We start from the raw sequence: 25662 nt of genomic DNA, 5'->3' as shown, positions 1-25662 counted from the left end.
CCGCGTGGTCCGCGGCCGTTTTCGCGCTGCGCCGGGCTGTTTTCGCGCTGCGCCGGGCCGGGCCGTTTTCGCGCCGCGCCGGGCCGTTTTCGCGCCGCGCTGCACCCGGCCATTTTCGCGCCGCACCACGCCGCACCCGGCCGCTTTCCGTGTGGTCCGTGGACGCCAGAACGGATTAACGGTAATTACATTGAACCTTATGGGAAATTGCCTCGGGTTGCGACCAAATTCGGGCGAAGGGCGGAACGGATTAACCGGATTTACATTGAACCCTATGGGGAAATTTGCCTCGGGGTGCGACCAAATTCAGAGGGCGGAACGGATTAACCGGATTTACATTGAACCCTATGGGGAAATTTCCTTCGGGTTACGACCAACTCGGGATACGCCCACAGTCACGGAACGGATTAAGTTCGTATCCCGAGGTACCACTGTAATAAATTTCACAGCTTGTATATGAGAACAAAAATATGAAAAACCAAAATTCCTTTTGACTTTTCGGAAGCTTGGCCATGTTGCTTGAATTACAAATCAGTATTATAAAATGTGAAGTGCCCTAAGGATGTTGTTAACCAGTATTTAGGTGTACTAAATTCAGTTAGTAAACCAGGCATACAAAGCCACATCTGGAAGGTTGACACAGAACTATTGGTGCTGTCAGAAAATGGCTACATTGAAGAACGCGGCCATTCACAAAATGGCAAATTGTTGGGCCTTGCTCATCATAAACATGCATTTGGAAGAAGACCAACTGTTGAGATGGTGCTACAAGTAACTTGTCTAGGAACAACACATCAAAGGTGTGGTTTATTCCCAAGACCTAATCTTTTCTTCTCTAACAGAATATCTATTTCATAGAATCCTTTTTTCCTTTTTCATTTAGGGTTCACCCATCTTATTTAGAGTAAATTTTGAAAAAGCTAGTACTAAAAAGTGAGATTTTCTACCAAAGTGACATAAAAGTAATATACTTCAGAAGTTTAAAAGATGGTGATGTTAATGAGATTATTTAGTGGGTTAGCAGGCTATGTAAATTAATATGCCATCCATGCTAGTAGGCATCCTACAAGAATATATAAATATTGTTTAACATTCTAAAAAAAACATTAAAATGGAATGCTAAAACCTCTAGAACCGTGAAACTAAAAAAAACCTGGAAAAAGATACAGGTTTCAAAATCCCCCAAACCTACAATAATTAACTCCACAATAATTATTTATTATTGTTCCCTGCCATGGAAGAAGCAGAATTTGCTGTGTCTTGTAATTAGAACAAAACAGGCCACCTATTTTGAGTTTTGCTTGGGCCAAACACGTCTCTAAGAGCTGTTTTAGGATAGTAAGGCTTGAGAAGATGGTTGTTTAAATAGACCTTTGAGCTTCTTCAGTTGACCACAGAAAAGCCATTTAAAGGCCCCAGAGGCTGGTAACATCCAACTAAGACTCTTCACACAATACATTTTGAGTTGAGCTGTTTTGTTCCAAGCTAACAAACCAAATATATTTCCAGTTTTGTTCACTTTTGTTCACAGGCCTGAATAGCCTGTGAAAGGAGATATAGACATAGGTATGTGTGTGTATATACACATGTGCGTGCGCACACACACACATAGTATATCCTTTTAAATGCACACACAGAGATTCATATATGCAAGCAATGCTCTTGTTTGATGTGGAAGGAGAGAAGATAAAAGAGGAACATTGACAGGAGAAGTGAGAGACTGAAGTGACCAAACTTGAAATAGATATTAGGTGTGACTGAGATATTCTCGATTACGTTAGTATGTGTAGTGTCATAAAAAAGCTTGGTTCTTAATATATGAGAAATGTTGTTAATCTTCTTGTGAACTCCTGATCAGTTGTTTTGCAGTGAATTCAGTCTCTGTTATTGTTTTTTCCTCAAGGATTGCCACCTTGAAGTCAGGGACAAGGTGTTCTGCAGATTCCTCTCTGGATTTTGATAATGCTCTTTCTAAAGTCAGAGTTGCATTCAAATCTGTTGCATAGTGATTGGCCCATTTGCCCAGTGCAAAGGGTCATGGAGCATTGTTGGCAAAAGGTAACACAGATCAACAAATAATCTACCCTATTGGCAGATGAGCAACTGTATATCTCCCTGATGCTGGGATGACAATTTTAGGTCCTTCAGTAGGGTTGTCAGCAGAAAAGGGGGTGACCTCTTCCCTGTCCTCTCTTTTTAGCTGCTTGGTGACACGTATAAATAAAAAAAATCAAGAAAATTTGCAAAACATACCAGTTTACTTATTTACATAAATATATACAGAACAATAATTTGCAAATACTGATTTTGCATAGTTCTTTCTGTCAAGAATGGAAGCAAGGAACCATCTGTCCAAGGTAGTACTGACTTTGATCCCTAAGTTTTCTTCTGTGTTTTCCCTTGGAAATTCATATGCCGTACCAGTTTTCCTGAGGCTTACAAAAATCTGGTTAAAAAGTTAGATGTTTTTCAGATTTCAAAACATTGTACCCAATGTTAGCTTCCATGGACACTAATCTTCTATAGATTTACTGAATAATTTATAAGCCTTAGCAAGGAATTGGTCACAATTAAATGTAATTGTGCAAGGCTATTAATGCTGTGGCAAATAAAGTTAGAAATGTGAAGCTACCCTGTTGGAATTAAAAATATATAGAGAAAAATGAGTGCATCTTTTTAAATGAAGTGGCTACTATACCATCGTCCAATGGCTTATACCTTTTTTTAAAAAAATAATTATATTAAAAATTAGAATTGCAATAGTAAAATCTAATACAAACTATAAGAAAGAAGAGTTGAATGGAAGAGTAAAAAGTGCAAAGGAAAAAAAAACATGGAAGGGAGGGAGGGAGGGAATATTGTAAAGAAAAAGAAAAGAAATATATAAAGAAGTGACTTCCAACCTTCATCACAACAAATACAGTGGTACCTCGGGTTATGAACGCCTCTACTAACGAACATTTCGGGTTACGACCAGCTTCGGCAGGAAAAATTTACCTCGGGTTACAAACTCGCCTCGACTTACGAACCGGATCCGCGGCCATTTTCCCTGCTGCCACGTGGTCGCGGCTTCCTGTGGGCGAGGTCACGGTAGCAAGGAGACGTTCGGTGAGGCTTGTGTGTTTTGTGGTGTTTTGCGAAGGTTTTTGGTGTGCGTGTTAGCATGGCTCCAAAGAAAATGCAGAGCAGGCTTGGCGGGAGTAAGGCTCTGAAGAGAAAATTGCCTCGGGTTGCGACCAAATTCGGGAGGAGGGTGGAACGGATTAACCAGATTTACATTGAACCCTATGAGGAAATTTGCCTCAGGTTGCGACCAAATTCGGAGGGCGGAACGGATTAACTAGATTTACATTGAACCTTATGGGAAACTTTACCTCGACTTGAGACCAACTCGAGTTGCAACCAGAGTCACGGAACGGATTAAGTTTATATCCCGAGGTACCACTGTATAAACAATTTTTAGTAACTTATCACTCCTCTTAAAATATAGCAGATGAACTCTTCTTCCTTTATCCCATCTCTTATTTATAAACAAGTCCATAGAGCATCATCATTTCAGTCCTGGTGTCAGCAAAAGTCAATTAAGGGTTGCTAGAAATAACACTATATCTATTTTAACCTTGATCAAATAAACCAACTTTATATTCCTTCCTTTTACTTCTAACAATCTTAATCTTTAGTCCATTCAAGTAATGTCGTAGACTTCTTTTTTATCCCTTCTCATAAGATTCATTCAAGCTTTAAGAAACCTCTTTTGTAAATTCAATATAAAAGAATTATCCAGGTCACTGTCTTGGTTTATTATTTGTAATTCCCCTTTTGATTTTTAAAGCATCAACTGATTTCTTTTTTATGTCGAATGAAACATCTTTTCCCATATTCTTGTAGCTTGTCATTTGTAGATCCACTTTCATTGTCAACTCTGTCTTGTCAATAAAACTAGTTCCTCTTCTGCCATTTCTTCCAAAATCTCTTTTGGACACAGTCTGTCTATAAAAGCAAGCATCACTATTGACATTGTTGTTATTAAGTTCTGATTCCATTTTTCAAAAGTATCCTTCAGTATTTCCAATGTTATAATATTTTGCATCATTCTGTGGCTGTTAATCATGTTTATGTATTCTTCTCTTTTAATTAAAATCTTTAGTTCTCTCTAGTGTCCAATTTTTAAAATTGTTTCCCTCTTCTATGTCTTAGAAAAAATTAAAAACAAGTCGACTTTCCCACAGGAAGGATTCTTTATAATTAATTCCAAAATCTTATTTCAAATTTATCTAGACCCTTAATCTGTTTATAACTTTCTAAAATTAAAGTCTTAATTAGCTTTTTGCTGTTTATTTCAATTTTTTTTTTAAGTTCTTAAGCTCGTAGTTAAAAATTTTCTTTCATTAAGGATTGAAGACAGACTCACCTGTTGTTTTCAGACTTGTCAATCCAAAGGTTTCCAATAGCTGAAAAGTAGTTAATAACAAATTTCCAAATGCAATTAGAAAAGGAAGTGTGCGAACTTAGTGTCCTTTCAAAGGCGCCAACCACAGTTTGAGCAAGATGGCTATTCCCTTGCCTCCCAGAGCTTTAATCCTGCTGGAGACGGCTGTCTTGCAGTCTCCTCACAAGGAGCAACTGTCTGGAGCACTTGTGGGCAATCTCCCGTCCTCTCTTTGTCTGGAGAGGTTCGAAGAGCCGGTCTACTCGCTGGCTCTTCATTCTTTACTGTGGTGGTCAACTCTGCTTTTTGTGGAGCTGTCTTCAGTCCGGCATTTCTTCCTCAAGAGGTCCACCAGTGGCTTATATCTGATGCCAACGTATCTGATGTAATCAGTTAAATGCTGGACTAAATTTGAATAACTCTTGCTTGAATTTTTTAAAAAAAAGTTGAATGAGTTACTACTTTTTAAAATGATCTACTTTGAAAGTGAAGGTACAAAACAGTAAGTTAGTATCAGCTTTTTGTTTGTTTGTTCATTTGTTTGTCCCTTCGAGTCAGTGTTGACTCCTGGCATCTGTCTGGACTAGTCTGCAGTTTTCTTGGCAGCATTTTCAGAAGAGGTTTACCCTTGCCTCCTTCCTAGGGCTGAGAGAGAGTGATTGGCTCAAGGTCACCCAGCTGGCTCTGTGCCTAAGGCAGGACTAGAACTCACGGTCTCCTGGTTTCTAGCCTGGTGCCTCATTAGCAGGACAGATATCAAACTGACTGGCCACTTTTAGTTATATTTGTACTTTACCAAGAGTTGGAAAAAAATGGACATTTCTAGAAGTTCCTTGGGTATTGTTTTTAGAAACCAGATAGACTCATTCCCATAATTCTTTAGGAGTATGTTAATGCCATCTAAAAGTTTTGAGATGCAAACTCAATGAAAAATGATCCCTTCATAAAAGATTTGAAAAATATGTTTCTTAGGCGGCTGGTCTTGATACAATTCCATTCAAGTCTTGTGAAATACAGATTTAGTGGAAATTCTTAATGGGGAATGTCGTAAGTTGCACATGGGGAGTAGATCAGAATGGGATTGTTATTTACCAAAAAAGTTTGATGGCAGCTTCTAGTTGACTATTCGCCTAGGAATTAGGTTCATTGTCATTGGAATTGGCAGGGAGGAAGCCTTGTAAATTTGAGTAGCTTGTTAGTGGAACTACCAGGAGGGAAAATGTTCAGTGTTCTCCAAGGTTCAGGGTCTCTAACATGAGCCATTTCTTTATGGTGGGGTATAATTATGATTCAGTTATCCTCATTTCCTGAAGTTCTGAGGTCTTTCAGTGCAACAGAATGCAGTTCTTGGCTGTTGTAACAGTGGATGGCATATGTTTAGTCATAGCTAAATAAAGTATATATTGACATTCAAATAGACTTGTACTGGACCAATTTTTGTTCAAATAATGACAACAATCAGTGCTTTTGATTTTTTTTTTTTTTAAAGCTATGCAACTGTTTGAGGTTCATGACAGAACAACACTCTTTCATTTAATTGTTTTTAGATGAATATGTTAATCTCCTCCCTAAGTTTCTGAATCTTAATTTCTCTGGCACCTGTTAATCTCCGTATGTTATTTTTTTCCCCCTTTGTGTGCCACCAGCTGCTTGTGTTCTAAGTTGCCCTGTAGCTGTAACTAGACATTGTCAAGGAGAAAGGAGACCTGTTTGTTAAGACTTTGGTATTTTGCAAAGACATCAGTTGAAAGCCTTCTTCTTTCTATCCTTTCAGGGAGCAGAGCTAAACTGTTAACCAGCCAGTGGATTAGAGATGTGAAAATGGGTGAAAGAAATACTATCAGAGGCTTGGGGATTGCTATCACACCCATATAATTCTATGTTTTGGAGAAAGAGATTGGAAAAAAACTATGTTTGGTTGAGTTTTCCTCTGTATGAAACTCGGTTAAGCTATGTATACTGTCTCTTTGTGTATGGACTTGAAAAAAAATTATTCTGCTTGGCAAGGTTGAGGGAAATAGAGGCGAGGAAAGGCAATGGATAAGGCAGATGTAGGCAAATAAAGCAGTTAGAAGACTGTCCTTGGACGTGCTGCCAGGTGTTGCCAGGGACTGGATGAGAGGATGAGCATTTGCCCATGGAGTCACCAGCGGTCAAGCCCAACTTGATGGCATCTAACTAAATGGGTACAATCTAAGGTAGACACAAAAGGGGACATAGATTTATGACATTTATTTTCTTTTTCACAAGTCTACTGTAAAAATGATATGGATGGTAATACAGGCAGAGTTAGGTACTGTATGGATAAACTTGGGGGCAGTCATTCAAATCCTTCATGTGCTGAAGGAACACGTGTGAATCTTAATCGTGCTCTTGATAAGCTTCCCTGCTTGGCTGCCTGGAGGAGCAAGTTGCTTGCCATGGGGATTCTACTACAAATTATAGGGTAAATGGCTGTTGACAACACTGAGAAGATACAGGAAGCAGATAAAAGAGAAGGTGCTGCAGACTGGATTTAATCGCCTTTAATCTCCTTTTTTCAGGATCAACGTATAGTGTTCTTTCTATAATGCCATCGGATTCCGAAAGCAGTAGTTCTCTCAGCAGTACTGGTAAGTAGTGAGGTGCATCTGCTGTGGTTTGGTTCTTTGTTCTGAACTGAATGTCAGTCTTGAATATATGTATTTTCTTAGAATTGTGGTAGCTCTTTGAAAACTCTGAATCAATTGTATGTTTGAGAAAAGATGTCTCTGAATGGCTGTTTCTGGAAAGGTTGAGTTTCCAAAACACAGGTTAAAGATTGAGGAAAAATAGGATTAAGGAGTGGAAACCTGCAAGAAGTTTTGGAAATGGAATGAAAAGATAATGTCACTCCCATTCCTCTCACTTTTGGTCTTTCCTATTACATCAAACTCAAAGAGAGTTTTCCTCGAGAGTAGCTGCCACATCTCAGAGATTAATATATGAGCAGCATCAGCTTGAAGAAGAGGAGGTGTGTGCTAGAAGATGAAATCTGTGTGAGAGCCTGTCCCAACCTCAGTTTCCTTCTCTGTACCCTCCTTTCTGGAACAAAGAGAGAACTTTCATTCCTCTGAAGTGGTTGGGCTGGGATGGGCTGGACAGAGATTGCTCAGATGCAGATACAAAGGTGGATGGGATCATTTATTAAATAGGACATCATTGGTAAGCCAACTTGCTTTCAGACTGGCTAATACCTGCATTTGGATTTGTCCATAAATAAGGATTTTGAAGCATAAAACTACTCATATTGATAAATAGGGCCAGCGTCTATGACTGTGATCCTCAAAATTGTACAGATGATTAATTGCACAAATTGGAGCTCTGCTTATTTATATGTGTTTTTTTTAACACTGACATGCTTTCTACATAAAAGGCATTTCTTGTCTTACAATTAAAATTCAAAATGCTTTCCACATCTTAATCAAAAACTAATTGTACTGATGAAATGCTTAACAAAGTCTAATTCCAACAGAATTCACCTTTAGTCCTCTGTACTGATGAGGTAACAACATACTTGGTTAAGCATATACAACCCTGTTGAGAAGCTGGTTGAAATTTTTGCTGAAATTTTGTTTCCAAAATAAATAGACAGGCACCTGTGTATGACAAATCTTTTTTTCATAATTTGAGTGCCATGCAGTGGTTCTTCTCTCCCTCTCTCTCCCTCTCCCCCCACCTCTCTCTCTCTCTCTCTCTCACACACACACACACACACACACACACAGACATACAATCCTTTCTGAACCACTATATATGCTATATATTTATTTGTTTTCTTTTAAAATGGTCTCTACTGGAAATGTTAATGCCAAAAATTGTTTTATAACACATATGTGTGTGCGCGTGCACACATATATCTTTGTGTACAGTCCTGTGAAAAAGAAAGTACACCCTCCTTGAGTTCTGTGGTTTTACTTATCAGGACATAATAAAAATCATCTGGTCCTTAGCAGTTCTCAAAAGTAGGTAAATACAACCTCAGATGAACAACAACACATGACATATTACACCATGTCATCATTTATTTTACAAAAAGAAAGCCGAAATGGAGAAGTCATGTGTGAAAAACTAAGTACACCCTTACTGCTTCCATGGGTATGAAGAGGCTAAGTAGCAGCCAAGTGCTGCTAATCAAATGCCCTTGATCAATTGATATCAGCAAGTGTGACTACCTCTATAAAAGCCGAAGTTTTAGGAGTTGGCTGGTCTTGAGCATTGAGGTGTGGGTTAGCACAATGCCAAAGAGTAAAGACATCAGCAATGATCTTAGAGAAGCAATTGTTGCTGCCCATCAATCTGGGAAGGGTTATAAGACCATTTCCAAACAATTTAAAGTCCATCATTCTACAGTGAGGAAGATTATTCACAAGTGGAAAACATTCAAGACAGTTGCCAGTCTTCCCAGGAGTGGACATCCCAGCAAATTCACCCCAAAGTCAGACCGTGCAATGCTCAGAGGAATTGCAAAAAATCCAAGAGTTACATCTTAGACTCTACAGGCCTCAGTTAGCATGTTAAGTGTTAAAGTTCATGACAGTACAATTAGAAAAAGACTGAACAGGTATGGTTTGTTTGGAAGGGTTGCCAGGAGAAAGCCTCTTCTCTCTGAAAAGAACATGGCAGCATGGCTTATGTTTGCAAAATTGCATCTGAACAAATCACAAGACTTCTGGAACACTGTCCTTTGGACAGACAAGACCAAAGTGGAGATGTTTGGCCATAATGCACAGCACCACGTTTGGACCAACCAAACCAAACACAGCATATCAGCGCAAATGTCTCATACCAACCATCAAGCATGGTGGTGGAGGGGTGATGATTTGGGCTTGTTTTGCAGCCACAGGACCTGGGCACCTTGCAGTCATTGAGTCGACCATGAACTCCTCTGTATACCAAAGTATTCTAGAGTTAAATGTGAGGCCATCTGTCCGACAGCTAAAGCTTGGCTGACATTGGGTCATGCAACAGGACAACAATCTCAAGCACACCAGCAAATCTACAACAGAATGGCTGAAAAAGAAAAAATCAAGGTGTTGCAATGGCCCAGTCAAAGTCCAGACCTCAACCCGATTGAAATGCTGTGGTGGGACCTCAAGAGAGCTGTGCATAAACAAATGCCCGCAAACCTCAATGAACTGAAGCAACGTTGTAAAGAAGAGTGGGCCAAAATTCCTCTACAACGATGTGAGAGACTGATAAAGTCATACAGAAAATGATTACTTCAAGTTCTTGCTGCTAAAGGTGGTTCTACAAGCTACTGAATCATAAGGTGTACTTAGTTTTTCACACATGGCTTCTTCATTTTGGCTTTCTTTTTGTAAAATAAATGATGGCGTGGTATATGTAATATGTCATGCGTTGTTGTTCATCTGAGGTTGTATTTATCTACTTTTGAGAACTGCTAAGGACCAGATGATTTTTATTATGTCCTGATATGTAAAAACATTGAACTCAAAGAGGGTGTACTTTCTTTTTCACACGACTGTATGTATATATGTGTGGTTGTGTTATTATCAAAATGGACATGTTAATTTTTTTACAGCAAAATATTTCAGCTGTTTTGATGTTAATAAAAGCATTGTAGTTAGTTTGTTACAGAGAAGTAAGAAGGATGTACTGTATTAGTTGCAGATAAATGTTTATTATTATTCTCTAGATAAAAGTCACTTGGTGTTCATCAGATATTCAGAAATCTCCTGTTCTTGAGTTAGGTGACATGTCTTCAGAAAAATTGACCAATTTATAGGTTGTGATTATCAAAAGACCTCTGCAATCATTTGCTTGAAATCTGTCAGAAATGCACAGGTACAGGTCTTAAAATGTCCATATAGGTCATACTGAATGAAGCAACCTGGCCTTTGCATTCAGTCATAAATTACATTGCAGGAACTATGGTAATGCTTTTGTTTGAAAGAGCAAATTCTGCTCAAGAGTGCTGTTAAAGGAAACTGTGTCTCTGAGAAAAAGAGCACTAGTGATATAGTACTTGAGTTCACAAGGCTGTGATCCAGCATTTAGATCAATAATTTAATACAGCATTCACAGTAATCTTCATGAATTTGAACACTGTTGGAATCCTGTAACAGGAATTTTGCTCATTGCTTTAACGTAGACGAGCCTTTCTCAATTGGGGTTGCACAAACAAATATGATTGAAAAATAAATCATTTTTTGAACTTGTGCACCATGTAGTGCTGGAATTCCCAGTGGTGGGAATTTTTATGGGTCCCAGCACTGCTTACTGGTCACACTAATGTACCATGAGCTATAGATACAGTAATTTTTATTCAACGGTTCCCTGAGACCCGAAAATTATTTCATGGATTCCTCCAGAGTGAAAAGGTCGAGAAAGGGTGGTGTAGACATTCAGAGTTGCCTAATAATAGGTCATTTTCTCTGAGAGTGGAAAAGAAGCTGCTACAAATTGTGTTTGTGAAAGTGTGTTGGTTTGATGGGTGAAATAAAATACAAGAAGGGCTGCTAGTAAGGATGGCTTTTAATATCCCTCTTTCATAGTTGTGAAGCTCTTACTGGAGATATATGGGAAATATTATGCCATATTAGCTAAACCCATCATTGAGCAGTGACATTATTAGGACTAGATAAAATGCCACAGAAGAAGAGGGTGCAACAGTTAGGATTTCTGGACAGTGTCTTCAGGAAAAGGGGTAGAAAGACAGGACATGAGGCAGGAAAAATCATTCAGACATTAGCCCAGTTATTGCACCATGGTCTCTGTTGCTCTCAGCCTTGCAAGGTAAACCAGACAGGAAACACAGCCAGATGAGCTAATTCTACTTATTGTGAAGTTATATTAACAGAATCTTGCAAGTCTGAAAGTCCATCTCTCCCCCCATCCCCTTTACAGCCCGAGAAACTAGGGAGGGTCCCTTCTGAGCCACTTGCCCCACCCACATTCCTGCTACAGGCTCAGCTGCCTCTTATCTGACCATTCCCTTGGCTGCGTCTCTTCATCCCGTCTCCCGAGGTCTTTCCCATGTACCGTTGCATGCACTCAAAGACAAGATGGAGACTACAGATGGAATATAACATCGCTCGGAACTGAGTGGCAGCATTTTAAGAAGCAGTTCCCTTCTGAAGAGCAGTGGCTTCTGTGTTCCTGATCTGTTTCCTGTCTTAGATGACATGCAAAGGCTACTGGGCTGGCAGAATAGAAAAGAAAGGGCAGGATCGCTATGCTGTCCCTAAGCTTCCCAAGGTAGGGAAACAGCCGTTTGAATGTGGCACTTTTAGGAATCACTTCCACACCAGGCCTCTTTGGAAATAATCAAGCCACGCTTTTTGCACAAGTCCAGAATCCCACCTTGCATATAAGTTAATCATGTACTACATTTTAAACCTTTCACTATGGCTAAAATATATTGGAGAAGAGAAATGTGTCTGCAAGTAGGGTTTGACATGTTTCTGCTTTTTCATCTTTGGAGCATGTGGGGGTCAAGGGAAATGGTTGCTGTTGCAGTTGAGACTCTACAGAAGCCTTTGCTTTTTTTCCCTGTATGGAGTGCCAAGAAATCCTGGGAATTTGATAACTGTAATGAAGTATTCCATTGAAACTGAGTGCAAAAAGTACCATATACTCCAGCAAAGCTACAACCAGAAGAAACCGCTTGGTTTAGCAGCTTTAAGAATCTACTGGATATTTTCTGGCATCACCATCTTTATGATAATATTAGTAATATCACAAGATTTAATCTAGAAAAGGGTTGACATGTTCTACAATGAATTGTTTGCTCTTGGAAATACAGGGGGTCCCCAAATTAAGAACACCTGGGTTACAGAAGACCCATAGTTAAGAACAGAGACTATTGTAGCAAAATTTGAGTTAAATACACAATAGTTTGAATTTATTATGCAATATTACTTATATAGTATTATACAATAATACTGTTCCATCTTACATACAAATTCGACTTAAGGACAGATCTTGGGAACGGAACTCGTTCTTAAGCTGGGAACTACCTTTACTGGTTAAACCTCCCCCCTGCTCAAAAGCAAAGGAAGAAACATAGCCCCCTTTTAGAAGATCTAGTGACCTCCTCCTTGAGGTGCCACTAAACTGTGATGGAGGTTATTTGCTTCCAAAATTGGACAATAAAGCATTTAATGCTTGAGAAGCAGTATGTTTTGTTAGGGGGGCTTATATGGCTTATCCATTTTTCTCCCATTGTTCAGAGCCCACCCTCTTTTTTCCCACTCAGGGTCTGCCAGTAGCAATAGACTCAGCATTGAGTGCCTTTGGTGATTAGGGATGGGGAAGTGATTGGATTGTATGTCTCCAAGGGGGAACTGAAATACGTTGAAGTATAAATATATAATAGGGATTGAATTTTTTCTCTTTTTATTTTCACAGTATCATTAGCCACTTTTAATATTATTGTAATTATAATAAAAGTAATAAACATAAAACATGGAGTACAATCATAATTATATTTTGTATTATTTTAATTTTAAATTGCACAAAGACTTCTTTTTTGGAATTGTGAACTATTTCTTGGAGCTCCATGTATTATGTCTCGCTGGAAGTTTAATTAAAAATAAACCAGTAGCACCAGAAGGCAATCTACCGTTTCTGGCAGAGCTGTGAATGAACAGCAAGGTTTGGTGCTAGGTCTGCCAATATATGCTCAGCTGGCCTTAAACAGTTGTATAGCATAACTGAATCCCAAACTTGTGGGTTGAAATCCAAGAAAATTGTTGAAATTCTGAATCAGAATCTGAGGTTGCTTATAGACAAGGAGAGAAAAAATGAAAATCCAGACAAGGTAGAAATGTATCTTGCCAATTAAACATATCAGGAAATAGTAACTCAAATGGTGATAAATGGAGTGAGGCTTCCCTTGAAAATCTAGGTGTTGGGTTAGCTCACCCGTTGGCTTGAATTTCAAGGTTTCGATGGTCTTAGTTTGTGGCAGCAGAGCTGATTACAAGGTGCTAGACATTTTGGATTTAAAGCTGAAAAGGTCCTTCAGAGTGGGCATGAGATAAAGAGGCACCAGTAAGGTGAGACAAGGTGCTTTGGAGAAGGCATTGCTCCTCATTAGCTCAAATACATATTTTCCTGGTATTGCACTGCTACTGCAAGAAAAGACACAGCTACTTTAAGAAGGGACCTGGGTGTAGTATGTACCCAGGGCTATGCCAGAGTTCAAAGCACAATGCAGCCCTAATTTTAAAATTACAGCTAGTCTTTGCTTAACAATCACAATAGGGACCAGAAAATTTGTTGTTAAGTGGGGCAATTGTTAAGCAAGTTGTGCCCGATTTTATGACTTTTTTTTACAGTGGTCATTAAGTGAATCACCATAGCCATTAAGCAAATCATGTGGTTGTTAAGCAAATCACACAGTTCCCCATTGATTTTGCTTGCCAGAAGCTGGCTGGGAAGGTCGTAAATGGCAATACGTGACCCTGGGATGCTGTAGAGAGCTGATTGCCAAGCGCCTGGATCATGATCACATGACCTCAGGGGTGCTGCAATGGTTGTAAGTGTGAGAACCAGTTGTAAGTTCCTTTGTTCAGCACTGTTGTAACTCTGAATGGTCACTAAGTGAATGGTTGTTAAGTGAGGACTTCCTGTATACACTTGCCATGAGTGACAGTCTCTGACCAAGATTTTGTCAAATAAATTTTTGTACGTTTTTTAAAAAACAGATCATGTCTTGTATGTCTAGACCACTGTCTGAAACCTGTCTTTCAAACCTCTGTACCCTTTTTCACTGCTGCAAACTTTTCATAGATCAATTGTTCACAAATACAATTATAAGCTTTTTTTTTTAACTTTTCTAATTCTTCCTCTAGAATTTTGATCATGTCTGACTTTAATTTATTACAGACAGCTGTTTTTAATACTGAGTACTGTTCCTATCTGAAGATTTTAAAATGTAATATTAACTTTAGTGTTTGTTCCTTTATTTTCATTTGGGCCAGAATTCTGATGATAACATGATTCTTCTGTTTTGGCTGCCAACTCTAAGACAGTAATTCCAATGTCAGAAATCATGAGTCCAAAGGAATTGGCTTGGCCACATGTTTCCTGCTAACAAGAGTGCTTATGTTTCATTTATTACAGAGTACTTCATTAATTATAGAGTTTCTAGCAAGCTTTATGCTGCTCAAGTACTCTAAATAGCGTGTAAAGCTTAGTATTACATGATTAAGTATATGCCCACTTGTATTTTATTTTCAGAATCTGGTTTTAATTCTAGGGAGTCTTGGAAAACTTTGTGTGTCTGGGGCAAAGTCAGGAAACGGATTTGTCCTATAGTCCTGTGGGAGCTGTTCTCACACAGTCAGAAGTAAACAGCCTGATGCCAGATAATTATCAAAACGGGGAATGGATGAACACTGTTCCTCCCCCACAAAAGAAAATCACTTCTGTCCCTTTACATGGAGTGGGAGAGAGCGACAGGTCCAAGAATCTGGACGCTGATTACAGTATAAATAGAAATTGCACTTAATATTAGCAGTCACTGGATACTGACTTTTTAGCTTTTCTACAATAAATGAAAAGTTTCTGTACCCTTGCTAGCCTGTTTATTTGTTCCAGTCTAGCTTGTTGGAAAGCTGTTGTGTCTATAATAGATATATGCTTCAGTAAATGAAATCATTATTCAGCAAATAAAAACATTGGTTCATCCTAAGCTTATGATGAGTGGTTTGCATTGTTTTGCACTTCTGACCGTGTGGTTTAAATCACATTGCAGCGGTCTTTTTATCCCAGTAAGATGACAGTGTTCTGAGAAAAGGAACTTCATTGTTTATTTAAAAGTGAACTCCAAGGAGCTTTAAAAGCTTATAGAAAAACTGTCATCGTAACAGTACTTCCCATAGCCGCTCTTCAAAGATCCTTCTCCCCATCTGCCAGTCAAGAAATCTCTGCCTTCACTAGAAAAAAAAAAAACGAGGTATTTCTCTTAAGTTTCCACAAACTATACTATAAAGAATGTGTGGAATTGTCATGAGAATTTTTGCTTTTTTTTTTTTTTTTTTTTAAGAAAAAACACCTTTTGCATTTCTCTGAGACTGTGTCATTGTTTCTCCAGAAAAACAAACTGCAAATTCAGTGCCTGATTCTGATTCATCATAATGGAGTGGCCTAAGCAGGATCAGATCAGCAGAATAAATACCTAAAAGATAATCTCTAAAAGCTATAGAGTATCTGAGAGTTCTACTCCCACTATCAGATTACTGTCTTCCTGTCTTGCTGTGCTGAATTTGTTCTGCATCATTTACTGCAGAAATGTTGTTAGCCTTTGACATTTTCTGGAACATGTCAGGAAGTTAACGTTAGATTTTCAGGGTAGTCAGATAATCAACCATTTTAATTTTAGCATCACAGTTAAGTTGCTGAAGAATACTTGGAGGGGAATGATGGTATCGGTTGAATTAGGAATGGAAGTATATGTCAGAAAACTTGAAATGATGACAGTTGTAGGTTTGTGTGAAAGTAAAAATCCATCAGCTGGTGATAGTTGCAAGTTGCACTCCAGGGAATTGTGATCATGGAAGAATCAGAAATGTGCATAATTCTGAATGAATGTGATGCAGGCACAAAAGCGCTTCTACTAAAATTACTGGGACATGCTACGCTGAGCAACTGGATTGTGCCTTTCAAAGGATGCTGCACATTGGCACATGGAGCACCAGTTTTCGGAGAGATGCTAGCACATAATGCTTCCCTGATATTCTGCATAGCTCTGTTGACTGCATTTAACATCTATGAATTTCAAAATACGTTAGAATGCCTCTGTTCTCATATCCTGAGAGATATATGGCCTGTGGCTAACTAGGATATGCAGCTTAATAAAATATACTTGAATGTACACAGAATTGTAGGAAGAAGTGTGCTAACCCATGATTGGAAACTATCTTCAGGGCATAGCTCTGAAGGTTCTGACTTTTACCCAGAAAAAGTTCTGTCCCCCTCTGATACTTTGATGCTGATGGCTGTCAGAGCTGTTCAGACTCTTCTCCAAAGTACTAGAAACTTGTTTTATTCCATAATCTAGTTCTCAGGATGTCCTGTTACAAAATTTAGAGTTCTAGGGAGATTTATAATTTCCATATTCAAACTCTTCCTTGTAGAAAGCCCTGTCTTTCTACTGTCTTAGTATTTTTTTTAAGACAGTATCTTATTTACTGTCTTAGATGATCAATCTATTTTATGAATTTATTTATTAAAGCAAACTTATATAGCCATCTAAAGGAACTCTGGGCAGCGAATAGAGATAAATATAATCCAAATTTATAAGCAGTTAAAAAAAAAAAAACTTAAGTGGAGGCCCCTAAAACGTCTCATTACTAACTAATTGTACACACCCATATCCATGCCACAACTCTGTTAACATCCTGCCCCTAAATGCCTGTGGGAAAAGCCAGATCCTCATGTTCTTCTGGAAGCTCAGCAAGATTGGGGCTGTCTGTATCTCAGAGGGGAGGCTGTTCCACAAGACAGACTCTGATGAGAAGGTATGCTTTCTAAGACTCATTGGGTGACACTGCTTCACCAAGGGGACTCATAGCATACTGTCCAATCTGGTGGGATGGCAGAAGCTATAGCACACAAGACTTTTAAGGTGACAACCAGTGCCTTGAAAATGCTTCTTCTAACCCATGTAATTCTGTTCCTGTTTTTATTTGCTGACAGGTACAACAAGTAAAGCATCATCACCCCCACCTGCAGTTGTGGATGTGAGGCAAATGAATGAAAAAGTGGAGACCATTTTGTTTCAGCTTCGCCAGGTGACCCGCGAGCGGGACGAGTTGCGAAAGCGTCTTGCCCTGTCCTCTCCTGGGTCAACGTTTGATGACTGCAGGTAAAATAATTCAGAGTAGAATGCAGAGATTTATTTCTGTACTTGATATAAAATCTACTCAAGCTTGGGTTCTTAGAAATCTTTCAAAAACGAAAACATTTTTTTCCTTTTTTTTAATTGTAAAAAAATTAATGGACTTGGGAGACTCTCCTTGGAGTTGTTTTTGTCCTGTGCTACTGATAGAGTAAAGAAAGAATTGCTTCTAGAGAGCGCCTCCCTTCCTGTGAATCAACTCAGCCTGCACAGTGGAACAAGCTGGTCCATGACGTAGAAGATATCTCAGTAAAAAGTTGTATTTGATCTGGGAAAACCTTAACTCAAATCCTCAACCAACCACAAAGCTCAGATAGTTTTCAGACTTTCTTAATTCTTACCTTGTTCTCATAGAATGGATATAGGTTCCAATTAAAGAAATTGTGAGCATGTAGTGATACCGGGTTGCTGCTTTCTGGCAGTACTACCCTGTTACACTGATATAACAGAACAGGTTGTGACCGTGTGGATGTGTGGAAGAAGCCCGGAGGTGAGCCTTCTTGGTGGCTATTCTCACTCCATGGAAGCAGCAAAGACCATCCTTTCCAAGGGATTTGATGGCTAATGAGCAATGTTGGGCTGCCTTACTGCTTTTGGTTTGATGTGGCTCCATTTATCTAGTTTGGGGGTTGTGTGTGTTTATGTGAGGTTGTTTGAACATACTGTATATGTTTTTATATTTATTGTAAACCACAGTGCATCTTGGAAGTGGAGGGTATATATAATATCAAGGAAGGAAGGAAGATGATATTGGGCATGTAATCTCCGTTTTCTTTGTAAAGCATAAAGTTGCAGACACACGTGTGCAAATCTTGGAATGTTCCGTGGCACGATTGCACTGCTGTTTTCTCCACATTGTGAAGCAGTTCTGTTGTGAAGGGTATGTGGGTATCTTTTCCAAGATTCCTAATCTGATCCAGAATACACTTTTTACCTTCTAGAAAGGTAAATTAGTGGTTTACTCTGGAGAGTAAATCACCTTTGCACCTAGATATCTTGTTAGTGGATACAGAATGAAGGATAATGCAATCCAGGAAACGCGCAAAAGATTCAGAAAGATAACTTCATTGGTAACAAAGCTGAACACAGAAGGTTAGAAGAAAGTTCAGATGAAGTTTGTACATGTTTGCTTAGTGTATTATTTAAAGCACTGTAGGTAGAGTAGTGAGAGAAAATGAAGCCAATGAAAATGTGCCAAAAGTCTCCTAGCTGTTTCAGACAGTTTCCCTTGATAACTCTGTTTCCAAGTCTGAGTCAACTCACTGCAGATTGACAGTATCACCTTGGGATTCCTCATTTCGCCTCTTAGCTTGGCCATTTCAGAGTTCACCAAGAAAGTAGCGCTCACATCTTCCCATTGGCTGGAAAGTTGAGATTTTCAGTCCTCTGAATTTGTAAGCACTTGTAAAAGTTTTTGGAACGTGGGGATGGGGAGGTGTATAAATAAATACAAGACCAAAACACTCAACTGGCACACCCTGCTCTCTACAATTGAAATATAAGCCAAGCATATCATAATTCAACTATTGCATATCACAGAATGTAGGGGAAAATCCTTAGTGAAATTACAAATGTAATTTCACTAAGCCATGAATGCTAAAAAAAAAAAAAAAATGAAATTACCACACATACTATGAAACGTCAGAGAGGAAAGTGGCATCTGTTCCCAGTTCCGGGGTTTCAGTGCCTGTAATCATTTGTTTCTCTTGATCACCCTAAAGAACTAAATTACACAAAATTGAAAGGTTGACAGAACAGTAGAAAATATACAAATTTGTTCAACTTATCACTCAGCATTTCACACTTATATGCATTTTGGATGGCTGGGATGTAGACAACTTGACATGGATTTTTCTCCCTAAAACTACATCCTTTTAGCTTTCTATATTATTCAAGAGTTACATATATTCCTTAGAATGCAGGCATACCACCCAGAGTCACTTCCTCATCTAAATTCAATAAATAAATAAATAATTTAAAGAAGTACATATCTATGTTAGTGTTGTTATCCATCTGGAACCCTGAAGGGTGGAGAAGATAATAAAAAAATAACAGGACTGTGCTGGATCATACTGATTGAATTATCAATGAAGCTAGCTTTAATTCTTTAGACTAGTAGCTCTTAAAATTGAGTCCTCAGATTGTTTAGACTACAAGTCCCATTAGGCTGGCCATGTCAGTTAAGTATAAAAAGAGATGCAGATACACACCATCTATTCAGATGTTTTTATCTGAAAGCTATGGTTGCAGGCAATAATTTCCCTATGTGTTATGTTACATATTTGCTCTCACATTTGAATAACTTCCCCATTATTTATAATCAAACTAAGTCAGAGGTTATCTCCTAAATAATAACTCTGCAATATTAACCTTGCCTTTTTCCTCTCTGGTTCTTCTTGTGGCCCCCCTTTTATTTGCTGCTATTGAAAACAGCCACAACCTGTCAAGCTCTCTGTGTGTCTCATGCTTTAGGGCAGGAAATATGGAATTTTGTAGCATCATGCAATAGTTGTACTAATTACATGCAGGGCTAAGGAGGGAACAAAGTATGCTATTGTTATTTTGGTTACAGCCATGTATTTATTTACTGAGTGGATTTATATGGCCACCCATCTCAAATACATGACTCTGGGTGGGTAACAATACTAAAAATGATAAAAAGCATACAAAAAAACATAAAACACATACAGTAGCAGCCAGGAAAAATGATAGAAGCAGCAATCAAATGTTCAGCAGAACTAAGAATCAGACTCTGTCAAGCACAGATCCAAGCCTTCAGGGTCTTACAGAAGGCCCACAGGGACAGGGCCAATCTGATCTCCAGAGGGATGATATTCCAGAGCATGGGTGCCATGACAGACAAGGGTCTCTTCCTGGGCCCCACCAGCCAACGCTCCTTAGCAGATGGGACCCAGAGTGTGCTCCTTTCTGTAGGATCAAACCAGCCAGATATTGTTAGTCTGCAACTCCCATCATTAACTCTGCTCACTAGCATCGATGGGAGTTGGGATTTTGCAATATCTGAAAGACCACATATAGGTCATTCTTGGTTTATATGTGGCTTACTGGTTTTGTGAAGCTAGATCTGAACCAGGGATGCTCAGTTACAGTACTGTCTCTCACCTATCAGAGTCGATTTCTAACCAAACAGTCCTGTTTAATTTCAAATTAATCTCTATGATGTTATATAACATATAGTTATTGGATATGGCTTGTATCATGTTTTTAATAGATTCTTTGTTTATGGGGAGAAAGTTAGAGCCTTGTGGCATGTCTGCCAGTATGAGTTAAGATAAAATATTTAATGTAGAAAAAATGGCCATTGGGATCTTGATCTAAAAATACTGTGTAAAGAGGATTTGGCAGTGCTCCAGTCCACTGTAATTCCATTTCTGAGTGCAGATGTATTCACTGGTTGACTAGGTCTTTTCTCCCTCAAGCCTGCCGTCTCTTATTACCATGACATGGTCTGCAGTGGTCATGGATCTTGTTGGCTTGGGGAACCTTGGCCAAGAAACCCCATCCCACCGCAGTCGCAAGGCTCCTGATTGAAATCTTCACTTGATCTTTCAGTCATTGCCGCCTAATCCTTACGCACTAGAATTAGACATTTTTATGTGGCTTTCCATGTCGATTGGGATAACTTCCGCAAAACAAGGTTGCTAGAATGCCGTTGGTTTTATTTGCACAAGCTTGTTTTCAAATCACTTTGCAAATGTTACCACGTGCTGGCGTGTGAATATTTAAGCTTTTCCAAGCAGTGTGTCAGTGGGGATCAGTGTGTCAGTGCTATGTTGAATTAGACAACAGATAGGCAAGTTTTCTGAACACCTCTGAAAGTCATCCCATTGTTGCTGATCCCTCAGGAGAAAAACCTTCCTCCCTGTAACATTTAAGGCCAATTTGTACATGGTCCAGATCTGTAAATTTTGTATGGGATGAAATGGATTGGAGTCATGATGTTTCTCACTCTAGGCACAGTTTATAGTGAGACCAGAATGGAAGCCTACCAGGGTTGTAGGCTAGATCTGGAAGCTGAAAAGAGAGCAGTGGTAAATCCCTTGCATACTGTTGCCAAAACTGCATGGACAAACACTCAAAGGAAACTTTAGCTTACTCATATGACCTTCTCTTTGTGGTAGGCCTAACCCCAAACCAAACCATGATTATGAAAGACTGAAGATACAGTGTATGAAGGCAATGTCAGATCTACAGTCCCTACAGAACCAGCACACCAAAACACTAAAAAGATGTGAAGAAGCTGCTAAGGAAGCTGATTTCTATCAGTAAGTAAACATACACATTAGTACCTTCTTTCTTGTTTTTCCATATTGAATAGATTCTCTTAGAGTTTAATATCCAGAGGCTTTCAATACTAGCTTTCTTATCCTCAGCCTGTTTGTCTCTAGAATGTCCTAATTTTAACATCAGTGGAGAGAGAAAATACAGAGCATTTGGTAGCAGATTAAGGATTAGTTTTTTAATCTTTGCAGATAGAAAATCAGCTTCTAAAAACTCTGATGGAATGTAAATTTGGCTTGTAATGGGATGGAGTAGTCTGCAAAGGTGACTTTCCCGGACTTAAAGCAAAGGGTGTGGTTTTTTCTTTTGATTGTTTGTTTGGAGGGCATGGTTGTTTCCTTTTTCTGAATCGTTTTTTCCTTGGTCCAGATTGGAGTGTGGGTCAAAGCGTCCCCATGGGACAGTTAGATAGTACCAAAACCATCCTTCTTTTGTTTTCAGGCTTGAATGTGCAGTTGGTTGGATTCCCTTCTGTTGGGTTCATTGAACAAATCCAAACAAATGCTCTACAAAATTAATTAATTAATTTCCGCATTTTATGCTTCTCAATTTTCGGCACATTTGCTCAGAACAAAACCTGGTCTTATATTTTGCCCTTAACCTGATTACAAGCGGTGTAATAAGTGACAGTGCAATTCCTGGAAAATAATTGTTTGACTGGAGGAACTGCAGATTGGTGTGCCCCTGCTAACTGCAAAGAACTTGTTTGCCTGTGAATCTGAAGTGCCACACAATCTTAACTCTTCATAAGTTTTTCAGGAGTTCAGGAAGTAGTATTCTCTCATCCCTTTCTTTCACTGTTCCTCTCTTTTATAGCTTGCACTTCTGTGAACTCCTTAGTGTATTTGGGTTTACTAAATCCTTCCAAATCCTGTATTTGCCTTTGAGCCTTTAGAAAGAAGGCTGTGAACTTGATGGTGTTTACATGTACAGGACCTGCAAAATTTGACGGCTCTAATCTGTTATTTCTCATCTTCCTATATTGCTGTTAACATACTCACTCCAAGAATATGAGCAGAAGTTACAATGATACATATTTTGATCACATCTTGGAGTTTAAGAACAGGTTAACATTCAATTTCTTCTAAATTTGAGTGGTTTGATTTTCTTCCCATTGATCTGCCCTTTATAGGAAGAGAGTTGTGAAATCTATGTGAAGGTTTCTGGTAATAACTTTTATAACTAACAGATTTATCATAAGGCATAAGATTTCAGGAACTGTAGCTCATTCCATCCAATGCAGATTTACAGAGTGGCTAGACTGATGTAGGATTTAAATTAGGAAGATGATCAACCTGTCTTCCCCTCCCTTTTCCCTCCTGCCTTACCCCAGTTAAACCTTTTAATAAAATGTGTTTGTTGAAAAGATGCTACCAGAGTCCTTATTTTTATCTGCCCGCTTCTTGATCCAGTATCTCTGGCCTTCAGCTTTTGTCCCTTATCATGTCTCTCAACAGGCAGTCTGGTTTTCTAAAAATAATTATATACTGTTTACTTGGCTCAACAGCATTAGGTGAAAATTCGTATGCCACTACGTCTGTTTATACTACAGTTGTCAGCCAAGATTAATACATAATCAATGGCCTACAACATGTCTGGAGCCTAACAGAGGGACCCCCAACCATTTTGCCCTGGTGAGCTCATGTGCAATTGTGCAAGTATGTTACAGGCACTGTCGCAGGGTGATGAAATGTATGCTCTAAGCCCCCTTAAACTGCGACACAAAAAAAGGGAATTTGAAAATATTAGCCTCATCCGCTCTCTGGACATTTGAAAGAGCTGTAAAAGGGGTCCTAGCAGACCACTTTTTTTCACTTCTGTTTTAGACTGTTTCCCAGTCTTAGTCTCCTCTCCTCTTCTGTTGTATAATTAAAAACCATCCTTCTTTTTAATCAATTACTGAAATAAAAGTGTGCAAAGGATAGAAGTTTAAGTACCATGAAAGCTATTCCAAAAAGCTCACTATGGCATTTCAGACATCTTTAAAACATGCAATGAGTCTTGGTCGTCCTTTTGACTGTTTAATCTACTTTCTCATAAACCAAGGGCTAGAGTGAATTTTGTCAAACAAGATTGCTAGTCTTCTTAATCCTTGACATTCAAAAAGGTATCCATCTAGTGCAGTTTAGTTATCCCTTCAATGAATTTCATAATCCTAGCAACAATTTTTCCAGCTATTCCAGCCTTGAGTATCTGTTTAGATGTTTGGGATGCCTCAAGGATATTTTGGGTATCTGAATCTGCCATTCTAGTCTGGAAGTAGCTATGGGATGAAAAGTCTGGATCCAAACAGGATGTTAGACATACAATAGATATAGGGATTTGCCAAGCAGGGGTTTGCTCTAACCTGGAAGCATTTATAGTTCTTCTAGTTCAGGGGAAGCCAGTCAGCTATCTGCATTTATAAAGTTGCTTTGGATGAGAAAAGCTCAGACCAGGGAGTCTTCTCTCTGTTCTGGGTGCTTTTTTAAAATTTCCTTGTCTCTGGGGGATTTTTCTTCTTTGAAGGGTCAAGAACTTAGGAGAAAAACCAACCAGCAATGTGTTTATTACTGACTGAAGAATAATTAAACAATTTATTAAAATTATTCATATTCCTTTTTGTCAGTAGAAGCATCCAGCATGGCTTGTAAGCAAACAACTTGAAATAAAAATATGATAAATACTGTTTAAAAAACAATTCTAGGGTCTGCTAGTGGTAAGGCCAGAGGCAAATGTGTATAGAGTTTCTTCTCTGCTTGCTCCCTCTCTCATTCTTTCTCTCTCTCTCTCTCTTACCCTCTTTTCTATCCTCACGCAGCACAGACCCCAAAGTACTATATGTGAAGTTGTGCTGTTCCCTTCACAGTATAGTCCAACCCAAAGTGCTCAAAATAATGAGTCCATAATAATTGATCATCATTAGAGCTTGTAGTTTCACCACTACAACCTTAGAGAGATACTTTCTGACAATGTCTTACCCGAAGGTAGCACTTCATAGACCTTGTGGGTTTTGAAGCTAAGCATGTCCAGACCTGGTTAGTGCTTAGATGAGAGGCAGCCAGGGAATCCCAGGACCATAGTTTAGCCTGGAGAGTAAATCATCATCATCATAGAATAAGACAGTGGCAAACCACTTCTATATTTTCTCCAAATTACATTGAAGTGTCTATGAACGTGCAAAAAGTTGAGCTAGATTTAAAAGAAATTTTACTTTTTTTATATCAGAATGCTTGACCCTCAACTCTTTTCTGTACTTTAGCAGAGATGGCTATCAGTATGATTGTTTATTAACTATACCTTTAAAAATCACTTTTAATTTCCAAGCACAAGAGAGCATTTTATTTGGACTTACTGGTGGGCATTTCTCATCTTGCCAGTACATTACACAGTCGTCTGCTGAGTGACCAGTCACAGCTGAAGGAAGACATGGACACCTTGAAGCGGAAGAACAGCCAGTTTGTACGAGAGCACAATCACCTCCAGCAGTTGTGTGAGGAAATGAAGAGACTTCATGAGGAGGATCAGAAGGAAATAACAAACTTGCGCAGCCAACAACAGCAGGTAGTTTCTTTCTCTGCTTTTTAATATAGTTTCTGTAGGAAAGGCAGTTTTTTCACAATTAAAATATACATCTAATTGCATAAAATAACGTTAATAGCACTTACTTTTCATTTAATTAGCATTTTGGTTGCATTTATTCCTGATGGCTTTTCGGCTATGATTTTTGCAGAATGTAGGTACTGTGATTGAATGTTTCCTAAGGGACATCTAAGCAATTTAGTCTTTCAATTTACAGACTCTGGTTTTTTAGCTTTATAATAGCTTGAAGATAATGTGTTCCAAATACAATTTCCTGATGTTAACTAGATCATACTAGAAATGTTCCATAGGCCATTCTGTCTATAATTTGGCTGTCTTTATGTTGAATTTCAGTCCTCTGTAATTCTACCTTAGATCAGCGCATGGACCTCTATCTTGTCAGTCTGTAAGGACTTCTTCTGATAGAATTCAGAAGCCTGGCCAGAGTGTGGACTTCTCTCTGCCATGCCTGATTTCATTG

At 38.8% G+C, this 25662-nt stretch overlaps 1 protein-coding gene across 4 annotated transcripts in view; it reads left to right on the top strand.

Moving 5' to 3' along the window:
* The window catches only part of DLG5 (discs large MAGUK scaffold protein 5), a 111759-nt gene that overhangs the window by 29944 nt on the left and 56153 nt on the right, over nt 1-25662 (top strand). For all 4 annotated transcript variants that reach the window (XR_015793561.1, XM_007435682.4, XM_088129001.1 and 1 more), the window contains exons 2-5: nt 6973-7041; nt 17117-17285; nt 21461-21604; nt 24980-25163. Coding sequence is in view for 3 of the 4 variants with exons in the window: in XM_007435682.4 (XP_007435744.2) it covers nt 6973-7041; nt 17117-17285; nt 21461-21604; nt 24980-25163 (566 nt within the window). In the remaining variant the exon portion in view is untranslated. The remainder of the gene's footprint in view (nt 1-6972; nt 7042-17116; nt 17286-21460; nt 21605-24979; nt 25164-25662) is intronic.

This window comes from Python bivittatus, unplaced genomic scaffold (assembly GCF_059951505.1).
Source record: "Python bivittatus isolate LINGU-HERP-01145 unplaced genomic scaffold, Pbiv_v1 ctg000050_np1212, whole genome shotgun sequence".
Classification (NCBI taxonomy): Eukaryota; Metazoa; Chordata; class Lepidosauria; order Squamata; family Pythonidae; genus Python; species Python bivittatus.
This window is presented reverse-complemented; position numbering and strand designations above follow the sequence as displayed.